This window comes from Camelus ferus, chromosome 10 (genome assembly GCF_009834535.1).
Source record: "Camelus ferus isolate YT-003-E chromosome 10, BCGSAC_Cfer_1.0, whole genome shotgun sequence".
NCBI classification, from domain to species: domain Eukaryota; kingdom Metazoa; phylum Chordata; class Mammalia; order Artiodactyla; family Camelidae; genus Camelus; species Camelus ferus.
In genome coordinates, this window is record NC_045705.1 from 54724754 (window position 1) to 54742787 (window position 18034).

General features: G+C 40.2%; 2 protein-coding genes across 2 annotated transcripts; both read left to right on the top strand.

Moving 5' to 3' along the window:
* Positions 1–370: 370 nt before the first annotated feature.
* Positions 371–1355, top strand: LOC102522281 (olfactory receptor 226). Its single transcript, XM_006179170.2, is given in 2 exon segments — positions 371–1030; positions 1032–1355. Coding segments are annotated over 2 exon segments (984 nt in total).
* An 8888-nt stretch (positions 1356–10243) lies between these two features.
* On the top strand, positions 10244–11461 carry LOC102522025 (olfactory receptor 6). The gene has a single exon (XM_006179169.2). The coding sequence runs from the start codon at positions 10443–10445 to the stop codon at positions 11385–11387; it is 945 nt and encodes a 314-aa protein (XP_006179231.1). The 5' UTR covers positions 10244–10442; the 3' UTR covers positions 11388–11461.
* The last annotated feature ends 6573 nt before the right edge of the window (positions 11462–18034 follow it).

Consider the following 18034-nt stretch of genomic DNA (forward strand, 5'->3'; position numbering starts at 1 on the left):
AGAGTCATGATCCGGCACACAGACACATTTTCACTTCATGGCGGAACCATGTTCTTAATATTTTTGGTTTTGGTCTATGTTCTTCAAGGACCAGCTAGTGCCATTTTTACCTGGTGCTTATCAATACTTGCTTCTCCAGGAGCCAGAATAACTCCTATCCGATCCCAATACAGAGCAGCTGATTTCTGTCCACTTCTATCTTATTTGCAGATCACAGAGGAGAACAGCGGCCTCGGCTCAGTGGTGATTTGTCCGCGGAACACACTGCCTTCTAGCAACAGAAACCCAGCCAGAGAAAGGCTGCGTTCTTGCTGCCGCCTCCGGAAGGCGCTCTGCCCTCCCCTGAAGAGCGGCGGACAAGGCCGACCCCATGGAGAGGAAGAACCAGAGTGGGAGCGTGAGTGAGTTTGTGCTGCGGGGCTTCCCAGCTCCCGTGCCTCTGCGGGCACTACTGTTTGCCCTCTCTCTCCTGGCCTACGTGTTGGTGCTGACTGAGAACATACTCATCGTTATGGCAATCAGGAACCACCCCGCCCTCCACAAACCCATGTACTTCTTTCTGGCTAACATGTCATTCCTGGAGATTTGGTATGTTACGGTCACTATTCCCAAGATGCTAGCTGGCTTTGTTGGGCCCAAACAGGGCCACGGACAGCGGATCTCCTTTGAGGGCTGCATGACGCAGCTTTACTTTTTCCTAGGCCTGGGCTGCACGGAGTGTGTCCTGCTGGCAGTCATGGCTTATGACCGCTATGTGGCCATCTGCCACCCTCTCCACTACCCTGTCATTGTCAGTAGCCGGCTGTGTGTGCAGCTGGCAGCTGGCTCCTGGGCTGGTGGTTTTGGCATCTCCATGATCAAGGTTTTTCTCATTTCTCGCCTCTCTTACTGTGGCCCCAACATCATCAATCACTTTTTCTGTGATGTCTCCCCTTTGCTCAACCTTTCATGCACTGACATGTCCACAGCAGAGCTTACAGACTTTGTCTTGGCCATTTTTATCCTGCTGGGGCCCCTCTCTGTCACTGGAGGCCTCCTACGTGGCCATCACTGGTGCTGTGATGCGCATTCCCTCGGCTGCTGGGCGCCATAAAGCCTTTTCCACCTGTGCCTCTCACCTCACTGTCGTGGTCGTCTTTTATGCAGCCAGTATCTTCATCTACGCCCGCCCAAAAGCACTCTCAGCTTTTGACACCAACAAGCTGGTGTCTGTACTCTATGCTGTCATTGTACCGCTGCTCAATCCCATCATTTACTGCTTGCGTAACCAAGAGGTAAAGAGAGCCTTACGTCGAACTCTGCACCTGTACCAGCCCCAGGATGCTAAGCCTGGGAAAGCTAGCAGAGTTGGGTAGAAGGGAGGTGTTAAATCTTAGAAAATGCTCTAAAACTTATGGTCTATGTCTTCTATGAAGTCCAGAGATCTCCTAGAGTCTAAATTAAGGACTAGAGTTTCAGAGGCACCACCAAAGAACCTGTTGAGGACGAGGAAGAGGGGTGGATTACAAGCTAAAAGTTAGATTTCTTCAAGATAAGGTTGTAACATATAGGCTAGAAGCTGATTCTGTGTCGTCTGCTCTATTGTAATTTATGTAGAGCAGGTTCACGAATCATGCATCCTTGGGAGGTGGAGAGGGATGACTCTGAGCACAAGATGTGACTGAACACCAGTAATTAAAGCAAAGAAAATGCAAAATGCATCTAAGTGGCAATTCCTGGCTTTGTTCCTGGGGTTTAGTTCTGAGGCAGAAGGTATAGAAAAGGGAAATGGAAGGAGGAAGCCATTCAAGGAAGCAGAGGCTTCATTATGGAAGAACATCAGAAGACTTCCGGATGAGATCTCTTCCAGACAAAGGACACCAGTGGTAGCCTAGGAGGCAGAGGGCCCCAGATGATCATTCTAGTGTGAATTGCAAGGCAAGGAGATAGGACACTGCACATTTTTGTATTGGCAATGTATCACCTCCTGGACCACAGGGGTTTCTTGCTTCATTTCCTGATTTACCAAGGTCAGTGCCCACCCTGGACTAGTGGCTGAGTACAGTTGTTTATTTGATCCTCAGTTTCCCTAATTAGACTCTAAGCTCCATGGAGTCAGGCATCACATTGGCTGGTTCTTCATTTTATTCCCATGGCCCAGAACAGTACCCAGCACACAGTAGCTAAAAAGAGATATATTAAATGAATATAATTTGAAGCCATGGAGGCCAGGCATGTGTGACACACCCAAAGGTAGGACTGGCAGATTCTGGAATTAAACCCCTCATACTTTGCTTGGGTATGGGGAGGTACAAAATGGCTCAGCCTTCCTGGAAGGAAATTTGGCAATATATATCACAAATGCTGAAAATACCGAAAACATCCTGATGCAGAAATATTTGTGTTGCCAGACATTCTTATTTGTAATAACAAAAACATGTAAATATGATACACTTCCACAGTTAAATAATTTATAGTCTATACATTAAATGGAATACAATGGAGACATTAAAATAACATGATCTAAATAGAGTTAATTAGAGAAAAAATATCCTGATATAATAAATGAAAAGATTAAGTTATGTAATAGTGTTAAAAGTATGTCTTATTTATCTGTTTATTTGTTTAAATAAGACTAGAAGGAACTTGACTAAAATATTAGAGCAGTAATTATGCATTGAACTCCTTGCTATTATAAACTGCATTCTGTGGCAAAGGTATTGTTACCAGCATATTTATTTAAATAAACATTTCTTAGCCAGTAAAATTCACAACTTTATTCATCTGGACAAAGAGATGGTTAGAGGGCAGTATGATTTATGGGAATTTAGCTCCTTATAATCACCCAAGACCAGAACAGGCTACATGCAGATGTGGGAGCTTTCCGCTGTTGCAGCCTGTGTTTCCTTAGTTGTCTGCAGCTTAATGACGTGCACGAGAGGCTATAGTCTATAAAAATACTGAATCACTATGCTGTACCCCAGAAACTAACATAATATTGTAAATCAACTATAACTTCAATATAAAGAAAAAGTATATGAAAGGCTACTAGCATGGATATCGGGCATTATTAGGTCATCCCTACTTATTAAAAATTCTACTGTAGCATTCTTATCTATCTATGCCAAGAGAATTACATAATCTTGTAAGTATTTTGGTACTATAATTTATACATTTCAGAGTTCATCAAAAATCTATCCCCCAACTGTCCCCATAGAGTAAGTTTCTGAAATGGGGTATTGGACTGGGATGGGCGTGTCCTCCTCTGGGCATCACTATTGTAACTATTTTATGAGCCTCCTTATCGGTTAACTCCAGTTAGCGGGAAGTGAAAACGTGGTGTCGATTTCCTTCATTGTGTTTTCCTAGCTTTTTACAATAAAATGCATTATTTTGGGAGGGTGTGAAAAACACCTCTAATTCTGACTTCAAAATTTGAAACCAAATACTTCAGGCACAGGAAAAGTGTTTAGTATGGTATCCTGCACATATTTGTCTTTCAACAACAAAAATCAGAATATGTTTGAGTCAGTGTGAACTCTGGTGGGACTCACAGTGTGGACGGCATTTTCATGGTCACATGATCCTCATGGCTTATATTGAGTTTGAAATTACAAACCCTAAGATTTTTTAAAGTAATGATCAGATTAAGTATTCGTCATCCTCCATTGAGGTATTTAATTTTTCCATAAACTTAGAGAGAGGACTTTATGCTATCTTTATTACATTTGACTGGTTTTTTTCAAATCATCCTTATGGTCTGCCAATCTTTCAAAATATTGCATAGGTAATGCAACCATTTTGTAATCCCCTTTTGCCAGTGTAGTGTCTGGGGGAGGTCACCAGTCTCCATCACTACAGGAAACAGGAGTACTAGATCCAGGTGGTGTCTTTCAGATAGGAGAGATACCCAGTGGCCAGAGGCAACTAACGTCCTCAGAGCAAGTGAAGACCAACGTGGACAGCTTCTGTGCTCAAATATATCTACGGATTCCCACCAACTTTGAATAAACTCCGAGTTTCTTAGTCTGCCCTTCAACTTTCTTTACAATATGATCTTAATTTTCCTTTTGGTTTTTATTATATTTTTTTGCCCACTACAACCTCGTGCAGATGAATTTTAGAGTGTGATTAACTTTTTTTTTTGACTTGAACTTAATAATCCAATATCTTTTCCTATTTCCTAACATTTTATACTGAACAGACTCAGAAAATATCCAAAAACTGTGCTGGAAAACAGCATTTAAAACAAAATAATATTCTTCTGTAGTACTAAAAACCCCATCCTGCCTCGTTAAAAAAACAAACCATTTTTACAATTGTAAAATACAAGTAAAGACTAAGAAATTGTCAGATCCAGGGGACTAAGAAACAAGAAACCTAAATGGAATGTGGTATCTTAGACTGGACCCTGGGACATAAAAAGGATGTGGAAAACCTGGTAAGATCTGAATAAAACCTGGAGTTTAGGTAACAATTACGGACAAGGTTTGCCTTCTTAGTCGCGAAAGTGTACACAGTAATGTAAGGTGCCATTACAAACAAATTAAAACGCTACTACAACAGTAATATTAGGAGAAACGAACTGGGGAAGAGAATACGAGAACTCTCTTGTGAAAACTTTTCCATAAATGCCATGTTATTCCAAAATAAAAAGTTTATTTTAAAAAGAATGATATTGCCAGTCTTTTTATACTAAATAATAGAATTCAATTCATTTCAGTGACTTCAGATTGACTTTTCCAAAATCTTCTGTATTTTTAATCCTCGTGGAATTCAGGCATCGATGCTGTTTTAATTTAGCCGACTGATAAGGAAGAGTTAAAACAAAGTATAATTCACACATTGTTATTGCTTTATATATTTAGCAACCCTGACCAATGATACCAGCCCTTTCAGATGCCACCGTTTGGGGCAGGCAAGCCTGAGCGGACAGCTGCATGAATTGCAGAGGAGAGAAAGGGTTTATAGCACAAGTGTTTTCATTTTCTCTTAGAGTCATTCCCTGATTTTCATGATCCATAGTCTCATTTCATGCAGACCAGCGGTCCAGGCTTTCCAGAATAGTGCCAGCTCACCATATGCCTTCAGACAAAGAACATGAATGAGTAGCATGGGAAGGGCGAAGTCCATCCTTCTCCATCAAATTCCAGCTACTTTATTCTTTTTTTAAAGAACAGGTATGTTTTTACTGGACTACCTAATCCAGAAAGAAGCATGGTATGGATGGATAGAATAAATGATAAATAATGCAAACATATACTATTTGAAATAAACAGAAATGCATACATGGCTCAGTGGGTCACCTGGAAACAAGACTCTTGTTTGACTTTATTACTGAGCAAAAACAAAGCTCAATTACAAACACTCTTCTTTTTTTGACATGTATTTGGAGATAGATAGAAAGACACTATTGTACTTGATTTTTTTAAAAAACTGATCTTCCCTTAAGGTCTGATCAGAGAAGTGTAAACAATATAAATGACTCTACCACTCCAGTTGTCACATCACATCTATGTCACTTGTGCATTCTGAGATCACACACACACCTGCCAAGGTACCTAGGAAGGGTGGTTATATCACAGTTACATTTGCGTTCTTAGCAGGCAGGACTGAAGAAGAGTAATTTGGAAAAAGTTTTACATCCTATTTAGAACAAATCACATCTTACTTATTTCTTTAAATAACAGGTTACAATAGATGATACGGCCTGAAGTCCTCCTTTATGATCTTTAGGACTTTCTCTCTCTAAGATCTAAGATCTCTAGAACTTCTCATTTTTTTCACGCCCTTCATCCACCTTTGGTTACTCACAGAGACCCAAGTGTATCTCCTGGGCCTTTGTTCTTACAAAACTTCAAGCACTTGATTCTCGATTTTGTGGTTACGGAGGCACAGCTAAGAGCGGAGAGTCTGTGGACTCTCTTGTGGACAACTTGACCCACAGAAGGGACTGTCATTTCACACTGTTCTTGGACATGGTACACACTTAACAAATGCTCGTCAAATGACTGAGTGCTTCCTGGAGTCCAAGACAGTGGACCCAGGTCACAGTGGTTGTCATACCTCAGTGGTCCCGTCTCACCTTCTGCTGTCACCATGCTGCATTCTCTTGTGCCAGTCTCTGCACGGAAAGCCCTCTCACGCCGTTTCTTCTGATCACATAATGTCTGTGGTTCATACTCCAATGGTTCATATTCCAACACAGGTAGGATTTTACATTTGTGTACTAATCACTGAGCAGTTTTAGAACTGCTTTCATATTACTTTTGAAACTAACATTAATGATGTGATGTGGAAAAGGGAATTACTATTACGCTGTTTATGGAATAATAAACTGAGGAATAAAGACAATTTTATGAAGTCAAGTGTCTTTAAAAGAGTGTCTTAAGGTCTTAATCTAGGTGTAGAACCAGATTAAGAACCAGATCCTCTGACTGTGGACCAAAATTATTTCCCATCACACTACTTCTACACTATCTTCCTGTCATGACTCCGGAATGACACCTTTTGAGGAAACTTTTCCCAGGATCGTACATTAGAAAGCATTTCTCTCTCACCGGGGTTCCTAGAGCACTTTGTTTGTATCTCTCTTCTGGCGCAGGTCACATGCTATGCTCATTACAGTGTGTACTTCAGATTTTACTTAGAATTCTAGAAGTTTCTGAAGGGCAGAAACCATGACCTACATAGTTTTACTTCAAAGAATGTATAGCATAGTGTCTCGCACATAGAAAGAGCTCAGTAAAAGCAGGATATGATTTTTTTTGTAACAAATGAACAAATAAAAGTATTAGTTATCTTATTAACCAATTTAAGTGTCTTATCCTGGTTTTTGAGTAATTTGGGGCTGCATTACCTTGCATCTAGTAAAGGGGCCACACCCTTTCTGCCAACCTACAGGTATAAATAAAGATGGTCCAGGTATGAAGAGGAATTAATAGGTAGATGGAGACTCAGCTTCCCTGTTCAGGTCCCCTGGACAAAGTCTTGGCAACGCACACAGTTTCCCGAGCTCGAGGAGAGACTGAGTGTAAGTGGGCCTCCCGGGAAGAGGGTGGGGTGAGTGAGAAATATATTCTGCCCCGGCTCCAGTCTTGCTGCTATAATAGCTGCCATGCAGTCTGAGCAGAGACCAGACATGGACCTCCAGGAAGCACAAAAACATGCCAACCAGCCTGCCTCCCCATGATTAGCCTGTAGAATATTCCACTTTTGGATACAGGGCAAGTGGACCCCGGTAAGTGGCTGAAGGTACCAGAAGAGATCTGCTGGTCCCTAAAGAAAGCTCTGGGGAGGATGAGGAGAGGCTTGGGGAAATGGCTGCAGGCACTGTTGTCAGATGGGAGAAAGGGTACTTGTGGGGAATAAACGGGGAAATGAAGATTCAGTACATCTTTCCCCACGGCTGGGGAAATTTGGGCAGCTGTGAGATCTTTTGGATGTTGGACCAGGGCATAGAAGATATGTTTCCTGCTCCAGAAGAAGTCTATTGGTGTCTGAGTTTTCTCTTGAGAACAAGCACACAAAACTGAAAAAAGGTTCTACAGTTTACTGAAAGGATTTCTTTCCTTGGATCCCACAGAGATCCTGGAGCTCAGTACTGTGAATTCTGAAAACAAGGGAAACGGTAAGAGGGAATTCTGCATCTCTCCATAATACAAAATATAGCCTGCTCGGAGGTATATCTGTGGCAAAAGAAAAAAAAGTGGAGGAGAATATAAAATATCAGGGTGAACTTGGATGTATGAAAGCACAACGTTAGAGAGAGTAGATAAGAAAGTGAGCTGTAACTCAGAGCTCTTCAAAGACGATAAATCCTGTTCCCCAGGATACATCCCTTACCTCTTTCCCCAGAATATGACAAAAAAATAAAAATGGGTGAGAAAGTGAGAATGAAAATGGCTACATGTGAGTAGCATGGGTGAGTCCAGTGTGACATAATATGATAATGATATAATAATAAATAGCACTTATATACAGAATAACCATGGACCAATTCCCATGCCATGTGCTTTCTGTACATTATCACATTTATTCTCACAAGAAACCAATAAGGTAGGCATTTTTAACATTATACTGTTTTACACTAGCAGGTACTGAACTGTTACGTGTTCTCCTGGATGACAGCTAGCAGCCCCATGCTGACTCTAAAGTTAGTGCTCATAACTAGCATGCAAAGGTGAGTGTGTGGGAAATTGTGTGGCTGATGGTTCTGAAGGGAAGTCTCTCCATTCTTCCTACGGGGACAAGAAAGTGGGAAAACTCTCTGCTTTCTGCTACCAGAACCAGTTTTGCTTGAAAAGGTCGGGAACTGCTTACTAATGAACTATATCGGGGGGTGAAAGATGTCAGCTGGGATCCCGGTGGGGGAGACAGGATCTCTTTCCACCCAGCAAGCAGGGCAGAGCTCTGCTGATGGATGCTGCTGTGGAAAGCAGTTAGTGGAGCCAATCATATGCATCTTGGCCCTTCATTCCTCTGTCCCTGGCCATGAGCCATGGCCAGAAGATGTCTAGTCCAGTGGGATTTCAGGATGACCCTTGATTCGTCTCCCACCCTCTGTGTGTTAAGTGAACAGTACAGTGGACAAATTGCTTGGCTGAAAGAGTGAACAGTGATATTCTGGAAACAGGACATCAACTCAGTCTTTATGGATGAGTGTGGAATTTAGTGGAGATACACACTGATTTACATTTTTTTAAGAGATGACACTGTGGTAACCTCTTTCCTTAACCACAGATTAAAATAATTGGACAGGCTCACAAACAATTCTTCCCTCTGCCTTGTAAGAGCAGCCTATTCTTGTGCTGTGTTCATGTATGCTCCTGCCTCCCTTTTCCTTACCCTTCTAGGCAGTCTGCAGCAAAGGCTGATAGAGACCCTGACCTACCAGGTGATCAGAACCAAGGATCATATCCAGTGCTCTCTGACCTGCTGGACATGCTTGTCATGGAAGTGCCCTGGGGGTGCAAGTTGAGAGTGTGTCCAAAGATGTAGCCTGATGGGTGCCTCATGCCAGCAAAGATCCTGAAATCACAATCCTCTGCCCCTGGACTATTTCCTATGGATCCTCAAACTCTAAGAGACACATCGATTCACTTGTGAATCCATATTCATTTAATATTCATGTGTTTGTCAGACACTATCCTAGGCATTGGATTGACAGTCATGAAGGACGAGGTTTATTGAGATATAATCAACACATAACATCGTGTAAGATTAAGGTGTATAGTATGATGATTTAAGACACATATATATTGTGAAATAATTACCCAGTAAGGTTAGTTACCACCTCTATCACATCACATAATTTTGATTTCTTTGTGTGTATGATGAAAACATTTAAGATCTACTCTCTTAAGTGGGGAGGGTATAGCTCAGTGGTAGAGCATGTGCTTAGCATGTAGGAGGTCCTAGGTTCAATCCCCAGTACCTCCATTAAAAAATAATAATAATTTTGAAAAAAAACTTAAAATAAGTAAGATCTACTCTCTTAACAACTTTCAAGTATATAATTCAATGCTAACACCTATAGTCACCAGACTGTACCTTAGATCCCCAGAACTTATTCACCTTATAACTGGAATATTATACCCTTTGACCAACATCTCCCTGAGTTTTGAAAGATGCATTGTACAGGAGAGAGATCTCAATGCATGAGGGGGCTGTGCACCAGGAAATACTGCTGTTGAAGTATTTGACCCAGATTTGGTGAGATATCTCCTAAACATGATCTTGAATTTGAATCAGTAGATAAAGATTGGGGAATGGCCATGAGAGGAAAGAGTGTATGCAAACTGTAAGAATAATTATAGGGTGGTTGGGGAGCAAAACTATTTGAGTACATCTCAAGCATGGAAATCATTTAGAGGGTCACAAGAGATGAGGCCGGAGAAATGGGTAGGGATCCAAATATGAAAACTTCATCTAAAGTAACTGGAGAGTCATTAAGGAATTGTCCAAGAGTATTACCATTTTTTAAATAACCATAGACTCTACTTTGAGGAAACTGTAGTGGAGCAAAGGACTACAGCCAATAGACCACCCCCAGATTAAACTTTGGAACTTTTACTGACATGATGTCATCTTCCACATTTCTTTACAGGAAGGAGAAATATATTTGTGCTGTGAGTCCCTAATTAAACAGAGATCTGAAACCAACAAAGGAGATATTATCAGTCCACATTCATGGACAAAGGAGCTAAGAATGACATGGAGAGTGACATCCAAATATTCCATCAGGTGAGTGAGAGGTAGGGATGGGAGTGCACTTAGATTCTGGGAGACTTTCATAAAAAACACAGAAAAAGTTTTTGATCAAAATGTGTTCCTCACATTTAAAGATTCCCAGGAAAGACTGATTTACAACCTTATTTTGGTCTCCTATCTGATGCCATAGTCATCTTCACTATTTGTGACGTTGTCGTAGAGGACTTCAATACCTCCCAGCGCCCTCAGTCATGCTGGGGAGAAACATCACTGTGCTCAGTGAGTTCATCCTGGTGGGCTTCCCCACCGCCCCCTGGCTGCAGGTCCTGCTCTTTTTCCTCTTCCTTGTGGTCTACCTGCTGGTGGTCCTAGAGAATCTTGTCATCATGCTCACTGTCTGGGCCACTGGCTCCCTCCATAAGCCCATGTACTATTTCCTGAGTAGCTTGTCCTTCCTGGAGGTCTGGTATGTCTCCGTCACAGTCCCCAAGATGCTGGACGGCTTCCTCCTGCAGAGACGGCGCATCTTCTTCACAGGGTGCATGACCCAGCTCTACTTCTTTATCTCGCTCGCGTGCACGGAGTGTGTGCTCCTGGCAGCCATGGCCTATGACCGCTATGTGGCCATCTGCCACCCTCTCCAATACCCGGTCATCATGACCACAGCTTACTGTGTGCGGCTGGTGGCTGTCTCCTATGTGAGTGGTTTCATGGTCTCTGTGATCAAGGTCTATTTCATTTCACATGTTGCCTTTTGTGGCTCCAATATCATGAACCACTTTTTCTGTGACATCTCACCAATACTCAAGCTGGCCTGCAAAGACATGTCCACGGCTGAGCTGGTGGACTTTGCCTTGGCTATTGTCATTCTTGTCTTCCCTCTCACCACCACCATCCTCTCCTACGTCTACATTGTCTCCACCATCCTGCACATACCCTCCACCCAGGGAAGGAAGAAGGCCTTCTCCACCTGTGCGTCCCACCTCACTGTCGTCGTGATTTATTACACAGCCATGATTTTCATGTATGTTCGGCCCAGAGCTATCTCATCGTTTAACTCCAACAAACTCATCTCAGCCGTGTATGCAGTCCTCACACCCATGCTAAATCCGTTCATCTACTGTCTGAGGAACCAGGAAGTCAAGAGTGCTATCAGAAAGACTGTGGGGGTTGGCCAGTGCCTTCTGCTCAGCTGAGCCCTCCTGCCCAGCAAGGATGTCCTTCCCAGGACACTTATCGTGCTTGTGCATATTTGCTTGGGCAATAGATCTGGAGTCTTAAAGCAACCACAGCATTTAAAAAGTCTTAAAGCAACCACAGCATTAAAAAAAAATTAAAAATTGAAACACATTTTGAAAGACAAAAATTGAGTACACATTATGTATCACTTTAATCCGAAATACATTTAATGTGCACTCTATACAATTTAATAAATTCTTTGAGAGAGTAATAGTAAATGTTAACATATGTAAAATGGTGTTATTAGCCCTTTATACCTAATAAACTATTCTCATAACACCTGTATGAATTAGTTATGTTTAATTACTTGATTTTAAAGATCAGGAAACTGAAACACATAGAGATTTAAATCAGTCATCCAAGATTGCACACTGTATTAAAATATAAAAGCTATTAATGAACCCAGAGAGTCTAACTTTATAACCCACTGTACCAGACTGTATCTAAGAGTCTGTGATAACAGCTCTAAGGGATACTTTTGTCAACAAGCATTGATGTCTGGAAGGAATGAGCCATTCAGTACATAAGATACGTGTAGCTGTGATGATAAATGATAATGGTGAGGTAGTGATGGTGATGACAGTGCTGTTTGTGATTACACTGGGTTGGTGATGATGGACTATTACTGATATTCATAATAATGTTGAGCATTTCCCAGTTCTCTCCCAATTTTAGCCTCATTACAGGGGTGGGATTGGTTTCATGAGATATGAAAGAATCAATATTACTGCAAATTTTGCAATTGATATGTGTCTTGAGACACTCTCTTTTGGGATCTTAGATTCTTGTGGACTTTCATGCTATACCATGACTAGTAAAACCAAAGTCATGGGATATCATTACATCAGTGTTTGCCTGAGCTGAAACCCTCAAAACATCAGTATATGGCATACATCCTACATACAAGTTAGGTGAAAAACAAATGCAAAATTTTCTAAGACAACCGCAAGTAGTAGATACCACTGGGGGACTCTGCTGACCAGGTAGGAAAATATAGAACACCAAGGAGAATTCTACAAAATTGAGCAAACTGAGACTAAAATATGAAAGAAATAATCAGAAAGAGCTACCCTGATGCTATACCTTGTCCATTTGAAGTTGGAGTCTAAAGTTGGTCTTCTAATTTTGACCTAAGCCCCCCTTGATATGTTATTCAACATTCCTGGACTAAACTTTCTTGTATATTGCTACTCATATATTGTTACTCTGCTACTTAAGAATTCTCAATTTGAATTAAATAGGACTTACTCATTCTATTATTATTTTAGAATCACTCTAGCATTAATGAAACTCAATAATACCTAATCTTTTCCCCACCTACACCAATTCAACCTAATTTTTTTTTTACTGATCTCCAATATGAAACATCCATTCTGATATTAGTCCCAGTGGACTCAATAATTATACTATATTAATTCTTATCTTTTTTATTGTTGTATTTGATAGTTGATTTACAATGTTGTGTTAATTTCTGGTGTACAGCATAGTGATTCAATTATATATATATACCTTTCTATATTCTTCATCGTAGGCTATTACAAGGTGTCAAACATAGTTCCCTGTGCTATACAGTAGGAACTTGTTTATCTGTTTTGTATATAGTAATTAATATCTGCAAATTCCAAACTTTCTTAACTTCATTCATTCATTCACTGTTTCTTGAGCCCCTAAAATGGTCAACAACAACTGCAAAAACAGACACGGATTCTTCCTTCAAACAGCTCAGAGATGAGTAGAGAAGATGAAGGCGCAATTACCTTCAGTGTTAGTAAGTGTGATGATGTGAGTGCAGGGTTCTATGGAGGCAAATAATGGGTAGACCCAGGATGATCAGAGAAAATGCTCCAGCAGAAGTAGCATGTAGACTAACACTTGAAGGAATCAGCCAGATGAAAAATGGTGGACAGTACTAATGATCAGGTGTTGCAAACTGGGAAAAGGCCAAGCGTGAAGACAACGGCACACTCAAACACACTCAAAGATCATTAACACAGAGTGACATAATGAAGAAGGGATCATGCAAGGAAGTAGCGTCATGTTTACCGACCCAAATCTTACCAGCCTGTGAATTTCCTCTTACTGTATAGGTTTATGGATGCGTCATCAATTCTGCAGAGGCAGTTTCAGTTTCTGCAAGTACTAGTGTTGCTGCAAAACCAGCCTCTGTGCCCCAAAGATGGACTGAGACTTGGAGGCAGTTTGGGAGAATCCAAAGAGAACAGCTGTACTGCTTTGCCAGGCAGAGGAGAATCACCTCAGGCTAATGCCTCAGAGACTGAGTCCGCCTTGGGGTTGGGGTCTTGAGGTTTTATTAGAAAAACTGGATGGAACAGAAAAGGTTTTAAGCATCAGGGCGTTTTACAGGGTGCTACATTCCTCTTAACCTCGATCATCTTCCTGGTGCAGGGAGGAAATGATCGGCCCATTACCTCCTTCCTGGAGCATAGCCCCTGGGTTAAAGCTATTGTCTAAGGAATGTAAGGGAAAAGTTTGGGAGTTGTTTAGTACAAAAGCAGTAAGGGAGAGAAACCAAATTGCAGGATTTCTTAGTCAAAAGAAATCAGCAAACAGTTTTAGCATCAGGGAGTTAGTTTGTTTGCTGCTCCTTCACTAGAACTTCCCCTTGTTGCATTTCTACCAGGTGAACGGCAGTCAGGCAGTCACGAGTGAGGCAGCGACAAGGGGAATCGACTTTCAATACTTGGCCTTCATTGTAGCATCTTTTCATTCTGAACAATTGACGGAAGTTTGTGTTTGAATATCGGTAGGTTGTGAGTTTCTCTAGGGCAGAAAACTAACCTTATGCATCCTTCAATCTACATTATCGGCCACAGTCCCTGACACTGTAGGCGCCTGTGCTGGTTACTGTCTATTTCCCACCCCCCAGGTTTAAGTTAGTTTACTGCCCAGAACTACTCCTTCTCTTTTCCCCTTTTAGGTTGCATTTCTTCTCTTATCGGAGTAAATAAGACTATAAGATCTGTAGAAGAACTACCCCAATATATTTTATATATTTTCCCAGGTGCTTCTCTTTTACTCACTCAGGTTTACTATCTTCTAATAAAAACATAACTAGGCTTTTAAAACAGCCTCACTGGCAATTGGGTAAGTGGCAAAATATTGGGAAAGTAGATGGTCTTGTGAGGCAAATATTTAGCTCAAAACTCTGGCATTACCAACTGTTAGCTTTGTTTTTCAGTTTCTTTTTTGTTTTTTTCCATTTAAAAAAAGTTAACTGTGGTTCACTTTTTAAAAAAATTTTTTTACTGAAGTGCAGTTGATTTACAATGTTAATTTAAGGTATAGAGCAAAGTGATTTAGTTATACATAGACGTACACATTTTTTTTTAAATTTCAGATTCTTTTCCATTATATTATATAGCAAGAAATTGAATATAGTTCCCTGTGCTATACAGTAGCTCCTTGTTGTTTATCTATTTTATATATAGTAACATGTGTCTATTAATCCCCACCCCCTAATTTATCATTTCTCACCCTTAGTTTGGTAATCATAGTTTCTTTTCTACAGGACTTCAATTTCTTTGAGATTCAGTTTCCTCATTTGTGAAATGTGGGTCAAAAGTTGGTATGAGGATTAAATGAAAATGAATACACGTGAAGGCACCTGGTGCAGCGTTTGACATATACTGCTGTATTATCCAACAAAATACAAAGTACAGGACTGCTCATAATATCTTTAAAACTCAGCTGGAGTCTGAAGTCTTCTATGACACTTCTGTTTTTTTCAACTTCCAGCTTGTGCTGATTTGTCCCCACGCCTGTTGGGAAGAAATGACCTCTACCTCGGCTTACATTCTGTTCAAGGTGATGATATCTTGGTTATAACACTCTTTAGACTTTGTCTTATACTGACAATGATTCAAATACACATATTATTTCCCATACTTGATTGTAAGTTTCTTTATGACTCACAATTACTAAAAATGATCATGTATTCAGTGATCAATAAAAATTTAAGGAATAAATCCCTACCTGAATGTATCTCATACTTCCATACCGTTCAAATTTTCTGGCATAGTTCCAAGTTTTAAACATTCTGTTCTCCTCCAACTCTTTTTTAGACTGAGGCAAACATCATGCATTAGTTCTTCATATCCATTTCAATATTTTCTAACATGCTAAGGCTGGAAAGCTTAAAACTACAGTTATTGGGCTTTCATTCATGTTTAGGTTGGCTCCTGTATGTTGCATTTATATGACACATTGATTCACACATAAATCACATGCAGAGGGAGGCAGGCTGCGGGATATCCACTGAGCTGGTGTGGATTACGGCTAAAGTCCTGGAACCAGCAGATTCTGGTGCATCAGCCCTGGAGAGGAAGCAGCTACAGCAGCCACTTGCTCTATTGTTGTTGAGACAAGGGGGTCTGGAGGTTGAAAGTTGTTCCTGGGTTTCAGCCCAAACCCCCGAACCCAGCCCTCACAATGATTTTACAAACTCTCTTTCTGCTTAAACTAGCTAAGGTGACTTCTATTATTTGTAACACAACACTGACTGATGCAATCACCCTGAGAAAATTGTTTATTTATTTAGAAATTTGATTTCCTTATTTGGAAACTGGGAATAATAATACATTTTATAGAGCTGCTGGAAGTGTTAGATTAGATAACATATGTGAAGTCTTTAGAACATGGCAGGCACACGACTTATTCATGTTAGTCTCAGTTTCCTGCAAAGAGTTGTTCTTGCTCTTATGTATTCACAGAAGTCCCTACAGCCCTACCAATGGCAATCCTTGAATTTTTAAAATATAGGGATGGCCTTAGTCATTTGGTTCACAGGGGTGTTTTGAGTTAAAGGATTTATTTATTTATTTATTTATAACATTTTTTTATTGAGCTATAATCATTTTACAGTGTTGTGTCCAGTGTAGAGCACAATTTTTCAGTTGTACATGAACATATATATATTCATTATCACATTTCTTTCTCTGTGAGCTACCATAAGATCTTGTATATATTTCCCTGTGCTATACAGTATAATCTTGTTTATCTATTCTACATTTTTAAATCCCAGTCTATCCCTTCCCAGCCCCCTCCCCTTTGGCAACCACAAGTTTGTTTTCTATGTCTATGAGTCTATTTCTGTTTTGTATTTATGTTTTGTTTTGTTTTGTTTTGTTTTAGATTCCACATGTGAGCGATCTCATATGGTATTTTTCTTTCTCTTTCTGGCTTACTTCACTTAGAATGACATTCTCCAGGAACATCCATGTTGCTGCAAATGGCATTATGTTGTCATTTTTTATGGCTGAATAGTATTCCATTGTATAAATATACCACATCTTATTTATCCAGACATACAGACCAATGGAACAGAATAGAGAGCCCAGAAATGAACCCACAAACTTTTGGTCAACTAATCTTCAACAAAGGAGGCAAGAATATACAATGGAATAAAGACAGTCTCTTCAGCAAATGGTGTTGGGAAAACTGAACAGCAGCATGTAAAGCAGTGAAGCTAGAACACTCCCTTACACCATACACAAAAATAAACTTAAAATGGATCAAAGACTTAAACATAAGACAAGATACAATAAACCTCCTAGGAGAAAATACAAAAATTATCTGACATACATCTCAAAAATGTTCTCCTAAGGCAGTCTACCCAAGCAATAGAAATAAAAGCAAGAATAAATAAATGGGCCCTAATTACACTTACAAGCTTCTGCACAGCAAAGGAAACCATAAGTAAAACAAAAAGACAACCTACAGGAATGGGAGAAAATTTTTGCAAATGAAACCGACAAAGGCTTGATCTCCAGAATACATAAGCAGCTCATACAACTTAATAAGAAAAAAACAAACAACCCAATCCAAAAATGGGCAGAAGACCTAAACAAGCAATTCTCCAAGGAAGAAATACAAATGATAAATAGGCACATGAAAAAATGTTCAATATCACTAATTATTAGAGAAATGCAAATCAAAACTATGATGAGGTATCACCTCACACCAGTCAGAATGGCCATCATTCAAAAATTCACAAATGGCAAATGCTGGAGAGGCTGTGGAGAAAAGGGAACCCTCCTACACTGCTGGTGGGAATGCAGTTTGGTGCAGCCACTGTGGAAAACAGTATGGAGATTCCTCAAAAGACTAGGAGTAGACTTACCATATGACCCAGGAATCCCACTCCTGGACATATATACAGAAGGAACCCTACATCTAAAAGACACCTGCACCCCAATGTTCATAGCAGCTCTATTTACAATAGCCAAGACATGGAGACAGCCTAAATGTCCATCAACAGATGACTGGATAAAGGATTTACATTTAGAATCATTGAAAGGTTTCTGGCTTGAGAGATTGAGTGCATAGTTTTATTAGTCCCTAAAGTACCTGGAATTATCCTAGAATTCCAATATTTCAGCTATTGATAATCAAATTAACCAAATCAGTAAATCTTCTGAATATTGAGAAGCAGAGTTCTTTCTGGGCATACATGTAAAAATAACTTGTATTTTTTAAATCCCTACATCATATGAATGATATAAGTACAGTAATAAATATTTTCCTGTTGAATTTTATAATTATTTCACCTAATTTTATTTTTACTAAAAGGCATTAACTGAATGAA